This window comes from Cydia amplana, chromosome Z (genome assembly GCF_948474715.1).
Source record: "Cydia amplana chromosome Z, ilCydAmpl1.1, whole genome shotgun sequence".
NCBI lineage: Eukaryota > Metazoa > Arthropoda > Insecta > Lepidoptera > Tortricidae > Cydia > Cydia amplana.
Window position 1 is genome coordinate 676,458 of NC_086096.1, and position 14,717 is coordinate 691,174.

Sequence of the window (14,717 nt, forward strand, 5' to 3'; positions counted from 1 at the left end):
TCCCTAGAATTGTGTCAAATTTTTGTTTTTTTTAATTATCTGGATGCCAGCCTTTTAAGCCAAAACTCATAGAAAAAGGGGCAATCTATGATGGCGCCATCTATGCCAGTTTGCCAACCTTTGACAGAAATTTATTTATACCTGGCTAGCTGAGACCCTGGGTAAGTGGAATACCTCTTTAAGCGAGATAAATGTATTTATACCTGGCTAACTGAGACCCTGGGTAAGTGGAATACCTCCCTGTTTAAGTGAGACAAATTTGGTCGTCCCATCATCTCTTGATGTCCCACTTAGCCAGGTTTCACTGTATATATAGCATATATGATATTGATGATATTACATTATTTTTATGTCATTAGTAATAGATACTATATTTAAAAAGCGTATTTTAATAAAAAGAATCTCGTCACGATTATTTGCTCTTTTTCCAATGCTAAAAATAACGTAACAAACAAAGAAAGAAAGAAAATTACATTGTTAATTAAGACTTGTTTTTCAATAAATTGTTGTTTCCAACAACTTCGCCTGCTGGCTGCGTGGGCGTATTTCAATGTCATCTCCAAGGGGCAAAAATCTATTCTTAGTATAGCCCTATGACATTTAAATAATACGTTACCTAATAATGATATTAAGACGTTTAATATTATAAGCATTCAAACGACAAATTGGCTTAATAACTACAATTTTTATAGTACAAATGAATTCTTGGACGTAACATTTAATTGAAGGGATGTTTACAAAAACAACATAACTGACTACACTGGTTGACACCTGAAATTAACAATGTTCTTAAAAAAGTATCAACCGCTCTAAGCAGTTATGTTGTTTTTGTAAACATCCCTTCAATTAATTAAGCTCGTAAGTTTTTAATCTCAATATATCAATACGTTTTGAATAAACATACAGATTTTTTCTTTTTTATTGTGAAACGTACAGTCGCCACACGGGATTGTTACGCCATTTAGGGTCCTAGCTAAATAGGTTGTTCCATACATACGCTATGGGATGTCCAATTTAGCTAGAATCCTAAATGGCGTAACAATCACGGAGCGTGACTGTACGACATTAATAGTACATTACTGCAGACGCCGGGAAAGAAGGGCTTGCCGGGTGATCTAATCATGTGCTAGGCCTACGGTATACATATGTATAACGTTTTGTGATGCGGACGATGAGATACACACCAGTATTGGCGAGCGTGAGCTAGTTGTAGATAGGTACCCCATAAGCACGCTGGTCTTAATCACTATGAGACCACACTTACCTGAATAGTGGCACGGTGGCCTTAGACAGCTTCTCCTTGACATCGTAGACCAGTATGCGTACCACCGCGTCTCCGGTGGGACCGTCGAGGAAGAGGATTGTCCTTGAGACAGGGATTGATGAACGTCTGTCTTAGGCCACTACACGTCTTAGTCCAGCATTACAAGACTACAACTACTACAAGTACCTGTATGGTAGCGAGTGTCAGCGAGGTATATCCCATAGGCACGGTGGTCTCCGACACCCTCTCCCTGACGTCGTAGACCACTATGCGTACCAACGCGTCTCCGGTGAGACCGTCGCTCGCTCGGAACAATATGGTCTTTGAGAAGCAGGGATTGCTGCACGTCTGTAAAAGAAAGTAATATGTAGTGCCTCTAGTGACATCCGCCATTTGAAAAAAAAAACTCAAAACGAATCGATAGAAAAGTTCAATATAATTAGCGAACTCACAAAATTTCACCCGAACCAGCTGAGAACCACCTAAAGCGAAGTCATTTAAAAGCATAAGTCATGTCGTTTTTTTGTACTAAGTAAAGCATATAAGAGAGAAAGTGGAAAGCAGCGGAGACCCGCTACACGGGTATCAGCACGCTTACATGGCAGGGAAGTCAACGGAGACAGCCCTGCACAACCTAACGGTGAGGGTGGAAAGGGCATTAGAAACGAAACAATACGCAATTAGGCTGCTTCTTCGACGTGGAGCCTTTGAGGCAACCTTCGAGGCCGTAGAGGAAAGCCTGAGGAGAGAGGGCATCCGACCGACAATAGCAGTGGACAGAAAGAATGCGCAAAGGCAGATCCATAACGGCGGAGCTGGGAGGAGTAGCAAAGACGATTAGTCCAAGAAGAGGGTCCCACAAGGGGGATTTCTGTCCCTACACTACATCTACTCGTACATCTACCTGAAGCCCGATTCCGATTTAACAACTTAATACGGTTATGATATTATTTTGATACGTCCTTGAAGATCGTTCACGCTGATTGGTGCATGCGAAATAAAGTGAGAGTCGTGCGTGAGATGCACGCCAATCAGTTTAGCCTATTGTGACGGAAGAGCCGCTACGGAACCTTATTTAAACCTAAGCTCTCTATTCTATTCTACACTGAGCATGGCCCGACCTGCTCTTGGCCGGTTTTATTTCCATTTCTTTTGGAAATCGATAATCGATCAGGTTATAAAAACGCAAAAACATGGTTTTTATCAAAATTAAACCATTTGGTTTTGTTGTAGTTACCTAAGGCATAAGAAACTACGTTTCATCTTATTCGAAAATTTGAAAAGAACCATAATAAAAATATGACATATTTTTCCCACCCTTCAAAAATATTAACGATTATAGTATTTTATGCAACCGTTGTTTAAGAGAGGTCAAAAAAGGCGAGTGGCGTGAGTAACAATTTGAGGCGAAGCCGAAAATTGTTAATAAAGTCGCCACGAGTATTTTTTGACTCAGTTAAACAACGTTGCATACAATACTTTTTCTACGACCAAGCACTTACTTTGAAATAAAATTGTAAATTTAACAAATATTTTTAATTCAAGAAGTGGCAAAAATGGAGGGTACGGGCGGGAAAAGAATGAATGAATGAATAAAATTAAAAAAAACATGTCTATGGTTCACTTATTTGTCAGAGATGACATTTAAAATAAGGTTGGCAACGCTGTATTTCATTCAATATTTTTAAAGTGGTCATTACACGAAGTATCGTAAAATCGCCAAAAAGATACTGCGTGTATGCACAAATTCTTTTTTGGGGCATAGACTAAAGACTTGTCTTGACAACTATAAGGTAGGGTTTTAAAGGTGTGTGCACGACCCTTTAAATGACAAATAAAAGTACGGGAGTAGAAAAAATATTATAAAAACAGTCAATTATAAAAAGTAAACAATTAAAAATATCAACAGAATACAACTTATTTAGCAATTAACTAAATCAAGAATGAGTTACAGCGCAGCAGGCTAAATTTAAATAAAAACTTGCCTACGAGTGGTCCGCCCCCGGCCTGTTCACTCGCCGCCGCCGCGCGTGCGGCTCGGGCTACGGGCCCTTATCAACTGGCCCGGCTACTCATGTAGCCGGCTCACCTGAGCGCATCAAACTTCTATTTGTTTTGATATGAGTTCATCTCACTCATTATATGGGACTTATGGGAGTGAAGCACTGAGAGTACACTAACGTTAAATCTAGATTTGAAAGTGTGAATGCCTCTTCAATACTAGAAGTTACCTGTGCGAATAGGCAACCGAAAGCCAACCGGAACGTACACGAATCAAAACGATATAAATGATGTCATTTTGTTATCATTCGTGCGTCCATTTCGCTCGGACTTGTTCGTACATGTACATGCGAGCGAGACGCACGGGCGAATGAGGACAAAATGGCATCATCTAGATATAATTTTGATGTCAAATGTAATTTTCAAATGGCCTCCCGGTATGATGCGATACTAACCTCGCCATCGCCTCCCTCAACCTTCATTCGGGAAAGTGGTTCTGCAACTGCATTCATTTTCTTTTCTTTTCTATGGTACTTACCTCAACAACCTCGGTGGTACCATATCGAACGCAGAGGCCTTTAGGGTAGCGTACGTAGAGGACCACGAGGGGTGAGGGGGGGCGTCCGTGCGTGTCGCAGAGGAGATTGTCGCACGACAGCGCTAGCTCGCAGAGAGGCACTTCGTTCATGTCTGACAACAAATAAGGTAACTATTTGCAGATGTGTACACGTACTATGGTATTTTTAACACGCTTTTATTATGTATATGAGTTTGATGTTTTATACTTTTTATAGGACACTCTGTCCCTATAAGTCGGTCGTTCATTAATTATGCTAAGTTTTATTTGCTAATGCCATAAGGCTTACTGATTTAGAAAGACTACGAATAGCATCAAGTCTTCATCGTACAAAATCGTGCAGGCGCCGATATTTTCCTACAGTTCCACAGGGGGCACTTCTAGGCCCAAATGTTTTTCTTCTGAATTTATATAATCATACCCGTGACAATGCCTCTCTGCAGCCTATAGGAAGCTAATATATCAACATGAGGTCGTGTCTTGTTAAGCCGGTCCCTCGACGAGCTCATTAATGTTTTCGTAGGGCTCCCACAAGGTAGCGTTCTAAAGCCTGATATTTTCCTATAGTTTATTGAGGAGTACCGCCGGGAACACGTCTGGGTCCCAATGTCTTTCTACTAAAGCATGGCATAAAAGTATACTTTACCCGTGACAATGCCTCTCTGCAGCCTATAGGAAGCTATTATATCAATATGAGGTCGTATCTTGTTAAGCCGGTCCCTCGACGAGGCGATAGCTCATTAGTGTTGTCGTAGGGCTCCCGCAAGGTAGCGTTCTAAAGCCTGATATTTTCCTATAGTTTATTGAGGAGTACCGCCGGGAACACGTCTGGGTTCCAATGTCTTTCTAATAAAGCATGTCATACAAGTATACTTTACCAGTGACAATGCCTCTCTGCAGCCTATAGGTGGCTATATCAACATGGGGTCGTATCTTGTTAAGCCGGTCCCTCAAGGAAGCGATCTGCGCCTTGATGTTGTCGTAGGGCGCCATCTGTATGGCTTTCAGCCACAGCGTGCGCTCCGACTCGTGGTGCGTCGCCATGCGGTAGCTCACACCGCTGTCCCATACTGAAAGGGGACGGAGCATTACAACTGGCGAATGGTAAATTATATCTGCCGGGCTAGCATATGATTGGCGCGACAGTATCTCGCGGCGAGATAGACTACCCGTCTCCCTATAATCAACATAGAAAAAGACTGGTAGTCTACCTCGAGATACTGTCGCGCCAATCATGTGCTACTGGGCAAAGCTTGTACGAAGAATAATTTGAAAACTTTAATAATGGTGCATTTACCTTCATTAGGCACTCAATGCCAGCGCGAGCTACGCTTGGTGCCGATAAAGCGTTTTTTCGGAAAGCGCCTAAGAACAGAAAGCCCGCCTGGCTCACATGTTACAAGGACACTAATATTTTCAGGAAAAAACGTTTAGTGGCAATAGTAGCAGTAGTAACATCTTTTTTTCAACAACTTAATTATTGGTATATCTTAAGAAAACATGAGTGAATAGGTAAGTGATGAAGAAGGAATACATTTTTCGGGTTCTCTAATATGTTCTCACTGCTGAGATGAAAAGTTTTGTGAACTACACGAGATCAAAGTTATTTACATCTCATGCGCTTTTGAGTCCCTTACTACGCTCTAGTATAGAATCTTTCGCTTGCACGGGACTCAAAATAAGCACTCGAAGAAATATCAAACTTTGATCTCTTGTTGTACAAATAATTATTTTCGTTTTAGTGCAGTTCATATAATAGGGTATATGACTACTACCACTACTAGTCAAATCAGTTTCTTTTTCGAACTGTCAAAACGATTTTGCTACTATGGAATTATATGAAACACTAGCATGTAACGTCACAATCAAATTACCTACTCTTTATAGTTTTATACGGGTTTTAAAATAGAAATTGTATCTAAAAATAACTGCTGTCTACGTTTCCCTGTTAATCTTCCGGTGCTTTATTTCATGCGTGGTGTAAAATAATTTATTTTAAATACAGTCAAATACCTATCTATACGAACGCTGTAATGAAAGTCAAGAAAGGGCAAAGTGACGCATAGACAAAGGAAAAGAAATGAGAAAGGCTACATAAAGCTTACAATAATACCCTTTGGTGCTTATTAATAAACTAACAAAGCTTTTGACAGACTTGCCCTCTACTTAAGTTCACCTTTTCTTGTTTTTAGGGTTCCGTACCTCAAAAGGAGAAAACGGAACCCTTCTAGGATCACTCGCGCGTCTGTCTGTCTGTCTGTCCGACCATTCCCCCCCACCCCACGGTGGGCTGGATGGCTCGAAAAGAGGACATTCGCACTTATTTCAGAAAATATTTTTTTGAAAAATGCTATTCTATAGAGAATTATATAAGGAACAATAAATGTGGTATACATTTTTTTTCGAAATAAGGCATATTGACAGCAGAAAAAAATAAAGTCTGTTTTTTTGTATGGGACCCAAAAATAGGTACCTTGTTTCTCAGAAACTATTAGAGGTCCCGTCTTCTACCTTACAAGACTTTGTTTTTCTACTTTTATAGAGTAGGAAACGATAAGCAGATTGAAAAAATACACAAAATAGCTCTTTACCTATAAATGACGGGAAAACCTATTAGAAATGTGCAGTTAAGCGTGAGTCGGACTTAATATACGGAATCGTTCCAAACGCGAGTCCGACTCGCACTTGACCGGTTTATTTATTTCATTTACCGTGTTAGAAGAAACTGTGTAGGTATAACAAAAGACCTTTCTCATAATAAAACATCATTTTACTCTTTGACATTTATAATGAAATGAAGCACCGATGAATGTTCTCGTCTCGCCGTCCTTTATATGACATAAATGGCTTGGTTTTTCAAACAAAAATTACATTTTTGGTACAAGCTTTTTATCGCTGACTGTACTTTTCTTTCCACAGGCAACTAATACTAATCGAAACAATTCTATAAACCTGAAACACGATTAGATTGCGTAATTGTAGAAATGCTAGAAATGTCAAATACACCCTTTTCAGTTCTGACATTCAGCTGAATTCGGTCACCACAATACTGCAGAGCATCTCTCATGACCACTGAAAAATATATTGCGAAGAGTGTAGGTGCTAGAACACATCCTTTACACCACTTGTAATTGGGATCTCCTCGGAGAGTTCGTTTTCGTGCCGAACCTGGGCTTTCATGCCAATGTGGAATTGGCGAATCAGGTTGACGAACAATGATGGTGGCAAACAGGACTACGGCCCGCCCGATGGTAAGCGGTAACCTTAGCCCATGCATGCCTGTGACGTCAGCAACAGTGATGTTTTACAATTGTCCCACCTGTCACCGTGGTGAAATAGGAGCCTTTGATTTAAATGCCATGTAAATGAGTGGCCATCTAAATCTTACGGTCACGTGATCGTCTTACGCTGTCTCGAGTTTAACATTTTTTCCCCACCTCAAAAAGTGCACAGCGCCGCTAAAGAAGTTTTCACTTCAAAAAAAACTAACCTATCTGAAAGGGCCAGTGGCCGTTCTCGTCGGGCGGCTGGGTCTTGACCTGGTGGTGCCCCAGGACTATGACGCCCATGGGCTCGTACCAGGGCTCGGGGCCCTTTAGGTAGAACAGCAGATTGCCGCGTAGGCGGAACCAGCGCAGAGAGCACCCTGTAACAAAACACGCTGTATAATGTCATGCAGGAACCTGGCTTTCAACAGAAGGACATGCTGGCACGATCCTCTGCATTGAGGGATCGACTGAACAAGAATAATGTACTGTTTGCCAAGAGTACGTAGAGTCTGTACGGAAAGAGAAGAGTCGTATAGAATGTATTGGGCCCCATACATTCCACGATTCTCTTTCCGCACAGACTCTACCTACTCTTTGGCCCGAGATACACTTGTAAGTTTTACTTACGTATAGGGAAGTAGGGAAGCTATTTGTTAGAATGAGATAAACGATATTCATCTCTCATTCTGTAGTATCCTCCTAAGACCCTGTGTACAAATTTTTGTATATATTCCAAAAAATATTTTGAACTTTCATTTAGTAACTAAGGGTTCCAAATTCAAAAATAAGTTTTTGGCAAAAAAATAATTTTTGGTACAAGCTTTTATCGCTGACTGTACTTTTCTTACGACAGACAACTAATACTCATCGAGACCATTCTAAAAACCCCTAACACAATTAGGTTGCGTTGTTTCATCACAGAGTTCCTATGGCCACCTCCTGTCTCCATCATGAGATCAGTTCGACAGTACCATATTATTGTATTGTCATCAGAACTACATACAGCTGCCAATTTTCATGACGCTACGATCCATGGAAGATGGTTAAATTAGTTACCTTAGATTCCATTACATAGTTACATACAGGTCAACCTAATAAAAGCTTGTTAATTAAACAAATGCTTCTGGGTCTCAGGAGGTTAAAGCTGTACAAGTGTATCATGGGCCTTTGATCAAGAGTAGGTATTGGCTTTATAGGGTTGGAGCTTGTTACTCGTATATGTATACGTTAACACTTGCAGAGTAAAAGTCTTGGTGCTATGACACGGGTGGGCAAATCGTGAGGTACAATTGCGGATCTTAAAGGCACTCATAAAATTGACACTTGAGAGTTCGTACACCACTAAAATAGTAGTTTGTGTTGTGTTACAAGGGATCAAAATGATATATTTCCGTCGAGGGCGTACATTGAATCCTGAATGAAGCGATGGATTCTACAATGGAATCCCGAACGTAGTGAGCTTGGGCCTTGCCCCGCTGCCGGCGGCACCCTAGGTTAGGCTTTGTATAATGTGTTTATATGTATTTTTTATTGTTTTGTAAGTGTTTTTATATTTTACTTTTATATTCATATTATAAAAACCCTAACTTAAGACACAAAATAAATAAATAAAAATAATAAATAGAAATATTTTTTTGTTAGAGTTAAAGTTTTGTTAAAGCGACTTAATCAATCTGATGCTGGATATTTATACTTGTAGTATTCAATTAAATTTAGGTAATAAAAAAAGCTGGCGCTTTTAATTAATAATGTTTAGTTCAAGGAAAGGTCACATTTGTGACTGTTAGGGCCACCCCACCCGAGCGTCGGCGTCTAGTCAGCATTATGTCTGCTATTCGACGCAACGTTAGCGCATTGCCGCCATTTTCCATAGACGCCAGCGCTCAAAAGACGCTAGTGTGAGGCGGCTCTTATTGCTTCGTATCGATATCGATGTCGGAGGCAGATCGTAAAATCGGCTATATCGAGATATTCCTAGGCATACCATGAAACGCCGCCATTTCATGATCTGACTAGCGACTACCAGCCATATCGTTCAAACAACGTTTGACGATTTGCCTAGCGACGTTTAGGCATATCAAATAAGTAGGGTGTGATATTCCTAGGCATATCATGAAACGCCGGCATTTCATGATCTGCCTAGCGCGACCATCAGCCATATCGTGCAAACTCAAGGGGTGATATTCCTAGGCAGATCATGAAACGCCGGCATTTCATGATCTGCCTAGCGCGACCACCAGCCATATCGTGCCGCCTCAATGGGTGATATTCCTAGGCAGATCATGAAACGCCGGCATTTCATGATCTACCTAGCGACCACCAGCCATATCGAGCAAACCTAAAGGCTCAAAAGGAACGTAAACTTGTGTTAAAAGGTACGATCTGGCAACACTGAACTCGGACGCAGCGCCATATAGAATGCAGCGCCACCAGTGGCAAAGAATGCAATTATTTTACGATGCGATCGGTATGAATGAAGCTAGGAATTCGACGAATATATTGCTCCCATCGATCTGCCGAATCTTTTATAAGACAGATCGTGATATGCCTGAGTTAATTTTAGTCAGATCATGAAATGGCGGCGTTTCATGATATGCCTAGGAATATCTCATCAATTATTTTACGATGCGCCCGATGTAAAGCTAGGAATATCAACGAAACGAATACATTGGTCTGACCGATCGGCCGCCTCTTTTATAAGGCAGATCGTGATACGCCTGGGTTAATCTTAGTCAGATCATGAAATGGCGGCGTTTCATGATATGCCTAGGAATATCTCGATATGCCCGATTTTACGATCTGCCGCCGACATCGATAACACTTGAGTCCTTGAGGCTTGAGCCCATATTTAATCAATCACTAGCACTGATGCATTTTTGCCTGAATTATGATTCAACGGATTCTGACAAACGTTTAAAGGATTTAACTTGGAGGCAAACGAGTACCCGAATCACCTGATGGTAAGCGATTCTCGTAAACCGGCGGGGTTGGGGATGGGAGTACGCTCATTTATTGAAGGTTTGCAGGTCGTACAAACAGCAATACTCCTAACTGTACATCGGTAGACCTTACTGCAAAAGGCATAAGGTTGGGCGATGGTTCCGGTCGGTATAGTGCATATTTTATCTGTGGTTCCCACTCACAACTGTCTCGGGCAGCGCTCCTGAGGATGACATCTGCCGGCGACCACAAACACTGCGGTTTTCCAAGGCAACTGCTAAAATAAGTTTTACCTAAGCAGTTACTTATAAACAGTATAGTTACGTAGATATTATACTCGTAATTTAACTAAATGAAACAATTGAACGCAATAAAATGTCTTTCTTTAAAGTAAAGGAAATAAATCGATGGAACACATCATTCTTCGAGTTGCGGAAAATCGCCCGAACTACGATATCAGAAATCAGAAATCGTTTATTGCAAACCTGGTAGGTACATAGTTGGTACAATAAAAACATAGAATCACATGGCACCCTATAAAGGGTATAACAAGTATTATTTCTTATAGCTAAAGTCTATTTTTTTATTCGGTAGACTAAAATGACATTTCATAGTATGAACATCATGTGTCATTTCTTCATACTATGAAATGTCATTTTAGTCTACCGAATAAAAAAAATTACTTTAGGTAGGACTAATTTGTATACTAATATACAGGGGTCGGACAAAAAGTGCGGATGACGTCAAACCACTTACAGGATGATTTCAAATAGTATTTTTGATTTTCATAAACAATTATCACTTATCATTTATCAACCTCTTTATTAAACGATATCGCCACTTGAAATGAGTAAGTACGTTTTTGACTGACACATTGTCAATCAGATGAACAATAAATTGACTTCGTTATTGTTTAGCTATTGTATCTTCACGATTATATTTAGCTAAAATGTATATTTACTAATGTATAAGAAAACGCTCTAAAATGTCATCTGTACTCGAATATTGTGGCAATTTTCCGTTTTTGGAGGTACGTGACAAACACGTATACTGCTCTTGCTGTAATCAAGATATACCAACGAAGAAATTTATTTTATTCACTACATCAGCCTACCACCTGTATTATTAATTCCATGGATTTATTTACGATTATTTTGTTACTTCATTAATACTACTTTTTTACTACATGTCACACGGAAGTTTAAATACAAACTCAAACATCATCCTGTGTGCAAGATTACGTCATTTTTACGTCATCGGCACTTTTTGTCCGACCCCTGCTAATATAATATACACATTTTTTTACATTGCCTTTAGGTAGGAACATAGATTTTTTAGTCACAATACCTCATTCGCCTGTTCATTACTTTCGGTACAGAATCTGTACTACAGATGTAGTGCAGAATTATTTTCCATCGTTTTCCCGGAAACTTACGAACGTGTCTTTCTATTTCTGTTCTATTTAAGTCAGTCGGTACAAAATGTACTGAGGTTGACTGAAGTAGCATGACAAATACGAACGTTTCCGAGAAAATACGATGGAAAACAATAGGCCTGATGACAAATTTTCAAATCCCTTTTATTATTGTCGGTACACTTGTACTGGTTCCGAAAAACATAATATTTCAGCTATACTCATAAGATTTAACATAAATAATTGCATTTTTTTATAGCTAGTTTAAACCTCGCGCGAAAACGCCTCGCAAGCGATTTGTGACGTCACGAATTAGTTGGTGGAAGGGTGATAGACATTGTTTACATACTTACAGTTACGAATTTTCCCTTGAATCCGAATGATATTGTCAATTCAGCACCATATATTACGATTAGGGATGATAAATACATTACAAACATTAATCACAATAACGCATTTTATACAAAAACTCTCACACGGTTGCAATTTAAGATGAATTATTTAGATACATGCAAATTCTGAGTGAAATCACCGAGCGCCGGTTTTACTTTTTAATTTTTCATTTTTTCTGGTTCCAACAGCTAACATGGCAATGATAGTTCCATTCAGCCAAATAATTAAAAATGTTTTTTGGCGAAATATCGTATTATTTAGCATTTTATTTATTTAATTACAAATAAATATTTACTATACATCGTGTAATAATATTTTTTTGACGTAATAAACGTTTAGTGGTGAAATAATATTTTTTTTAACCCCCAAAGTCTTTGGTAAGGATTTATGGATTACAGTCAATGAGTATTGATGACGTCACTCCTTAGCTCGCTTCTGATTGGCGTTTCAGTCAAAATGGCTGATTTGAGAATTTTGCACTTTTATTTTATTGAACATATTAATCATCCTAATGTTTATACTGAGATTGGGCCATTTTTTAGAACCATATTAACATATATGTTTATTTGAAACCATTTTTTCCATGATTCTTTGTTACTGTCATCAGGCCTATTATGCACTACATCTGTAGTTAAGTATAAAGCTTATGTGGTAGAGGTAGACAATTATTATAACCACATAAAATGCCCATATTATTTTCGGTCTACATATAAATATCGGCCCTGGCTTACACTCAGGGCAATAAATTGTACCGATAATAAATATGATACTTTTTGTCCTTGTTGTATAATCTATTAACTTCAAAATTGACACCCTGAATATTATAGTCCAGTACGGTCTATTAAGGCACTGAAAACGAACAAAAACGTTTCTCACCTGTGGCTGAAGCGTACGAACAACACCGATTCTCACCATATTGCAATATTTGCAATACTACATTCCCACTTTTCTACCATTATTAAAAAAAAGTCTTAACCACCAATAGCAACTAACCGAATATATACCTTATTATGTCAATGAGCATAAGATATACTGATAATTGACATGCCATTTATGTTCAAATCAAAATTCACTAAGCAACGGAAACATACAAAACAAATCTCATATATCAGTATCGAGTCAGTACTTCGAAGGACCTTATGCCTTGGACAATAAGGTTTATATAATGTCAGTTAACGTGGACGATGAAGCTTAAGGTCTTTTTGAACGACTGTTTGAGCGAGACAAAGCTATGCGCGTATTATAGCGACATCCCGCTCGCAAATCGGAGCGACGTGCAAACCGCATCCAGTGTGATAACAGCCTTTATAATTTATATTATAGGACTTGAAAATTCAGCATTTTTGTACGCGATACCTGGAACTGGTGATTGATCGTGTTTTGATTATGGATTATGGACTGTGAGAGTATGGAATTAAGGCTGAAAATGGTTAGTTTAAAGATTAGCTGATATGGTGCTTTCGTGTTTGTTTAAGTAACTTTATACGTACATATTATGTTTTAAATCTATTATTACACCTATAAATGTGTGGGAAATTGCATTGAGCCATCCCAGTAATAAAATAAAATGTTAAAGTTTGGATTATCCATCAATCCATCACACAGATTTCAATGAAGTTATTCTACAAAAAAAAATAGAAAACGTAAAGAAATACAAATGCATGGTGGTTTTTTCTGACCATACTCTTGAGGGATGAATTGAACATACTTGTATTAAACAACTAGGTACAGTAAGCAGAAGAAGATGCTAAGCGGGCGAGGTATTCAAAATTAACTTTACACGCCCTTATGCTCTTAACAATAAAGTCGCGTCAAGATCATTTTGAGCACCTCGCCCGCTTAGCAACTATTGCTGATGACTGTACCTAAAGGAGTAACTTAGAAATTGATGAACTAAGATTGAATTGACTATTATTGTTTAAAATCAAATGAAAAATAACAAATTGATTAAAAAAAGTGATTAGACTTATCATTTAATATTAAACGAATGGATGCAGACTGCAACTCCCATCGGAGACAGTTAAAGTGCAGTGAGTTCATGGTGCCCAGTCAACGTGCCAATCGTTTATGCTCCGTAGCATAGTGTAGTCATCTCTCTCCGACACTCTTCCCTATTAGTGCGACGGAGACAGTGGCGTTTCGTTCGCTACGGGGCGTAAACGATTGGCACGTTGACTGGGCACCATGAACTCACTGCAATTTAACTGTCTCCGATGGGAGTTGCAGTCTGCAACAGCATCCATTCGTTTAATATTAAATGATAAGTCTAATCACTGTTTATATCAGTGTTTCACACCACAAGTAATAATATGCTGCGTCGAGTTTTTTAAGGCAAGAGAAGCATAGTACCTCACCTTCAGATCTCCGAAAGAACCCATCCTGTCGCTCTCTGAAGATCAACACTCCTTCTTTATCGAAGTTCTGCGAGGTCTGGGACGCCAGCGCCTGCAGCTCCTGCTTGTTGAACCGCATGCTGCCCCCACCTCACCTAACACATCCTTGTAGCACCTAAATACTGGTCAACAACAAATGGGTGCCGAGCACACGCCCAACCGCATATTATTCACAATAAACAACAAAATTTAGCACAATAATTTTAAAATACACTTGTAATTTGGCAATGAGAAGATTTAGAACTCAAAACATGTTGGAAGAAGTTTAAATTTTTAGAAATAAGCTAATGCTGGGGTAATTTGTTTTTTTTTTTTTTGTTTTCTGAATACTCTAATTTAGATAAATGTCAGTTTCATCACACATTTTTTTACCGAATTACGAATCGCGCACATCTCAAGGAAAGAAATACAGGAGAGCGATAAAAGAAAATATTCAACATTTTGTATCGGAATATTTTTTAAGATA

At 39.1% G+C, this 14,717-nt stretch overlaps 1 protein-coding gene across 1 annotated transcript in view; it reads right to left on the reverse strand.

Moving 5' to 3' along the window:
* LOC134661698 (type II inositol 3,4-bisphosphate 4-phosphatase) overlaps positions 1-14,339 on the reverse strand; it is a 36,114-nt gene extending 21,775 nt beyond the window's left edge. The window contains exons 1-5 of the mRNA XM_063517866.1: positions 14,213-14,339; positions 7,333-7,488; positions 4,721-4,912; positions 3,804-3,955; positions 1,451-1,612 (exon numbers count right to left, since the gene is read on the reverse strand). Of these exons, the coding sequence (XP_063373936.1) occupies positions 1,451-1,612; positions 3,804-3,955; positions 4,721-4,912; positions 7,333-7,488; positions 14,213-14,330 (780 nt within the window). The 5' untranslated portion in view covers positions 14,331-14,339. The remainder of the gene's footprint in view (positions 1-1,450; positions 1,613-3,803; positions 3,956-4,720; positions 4,913-7,332; positions 7,489-14,212) is intronic.
* Positions 14,340-14,717: the final 378 nt, after the last annotated feature.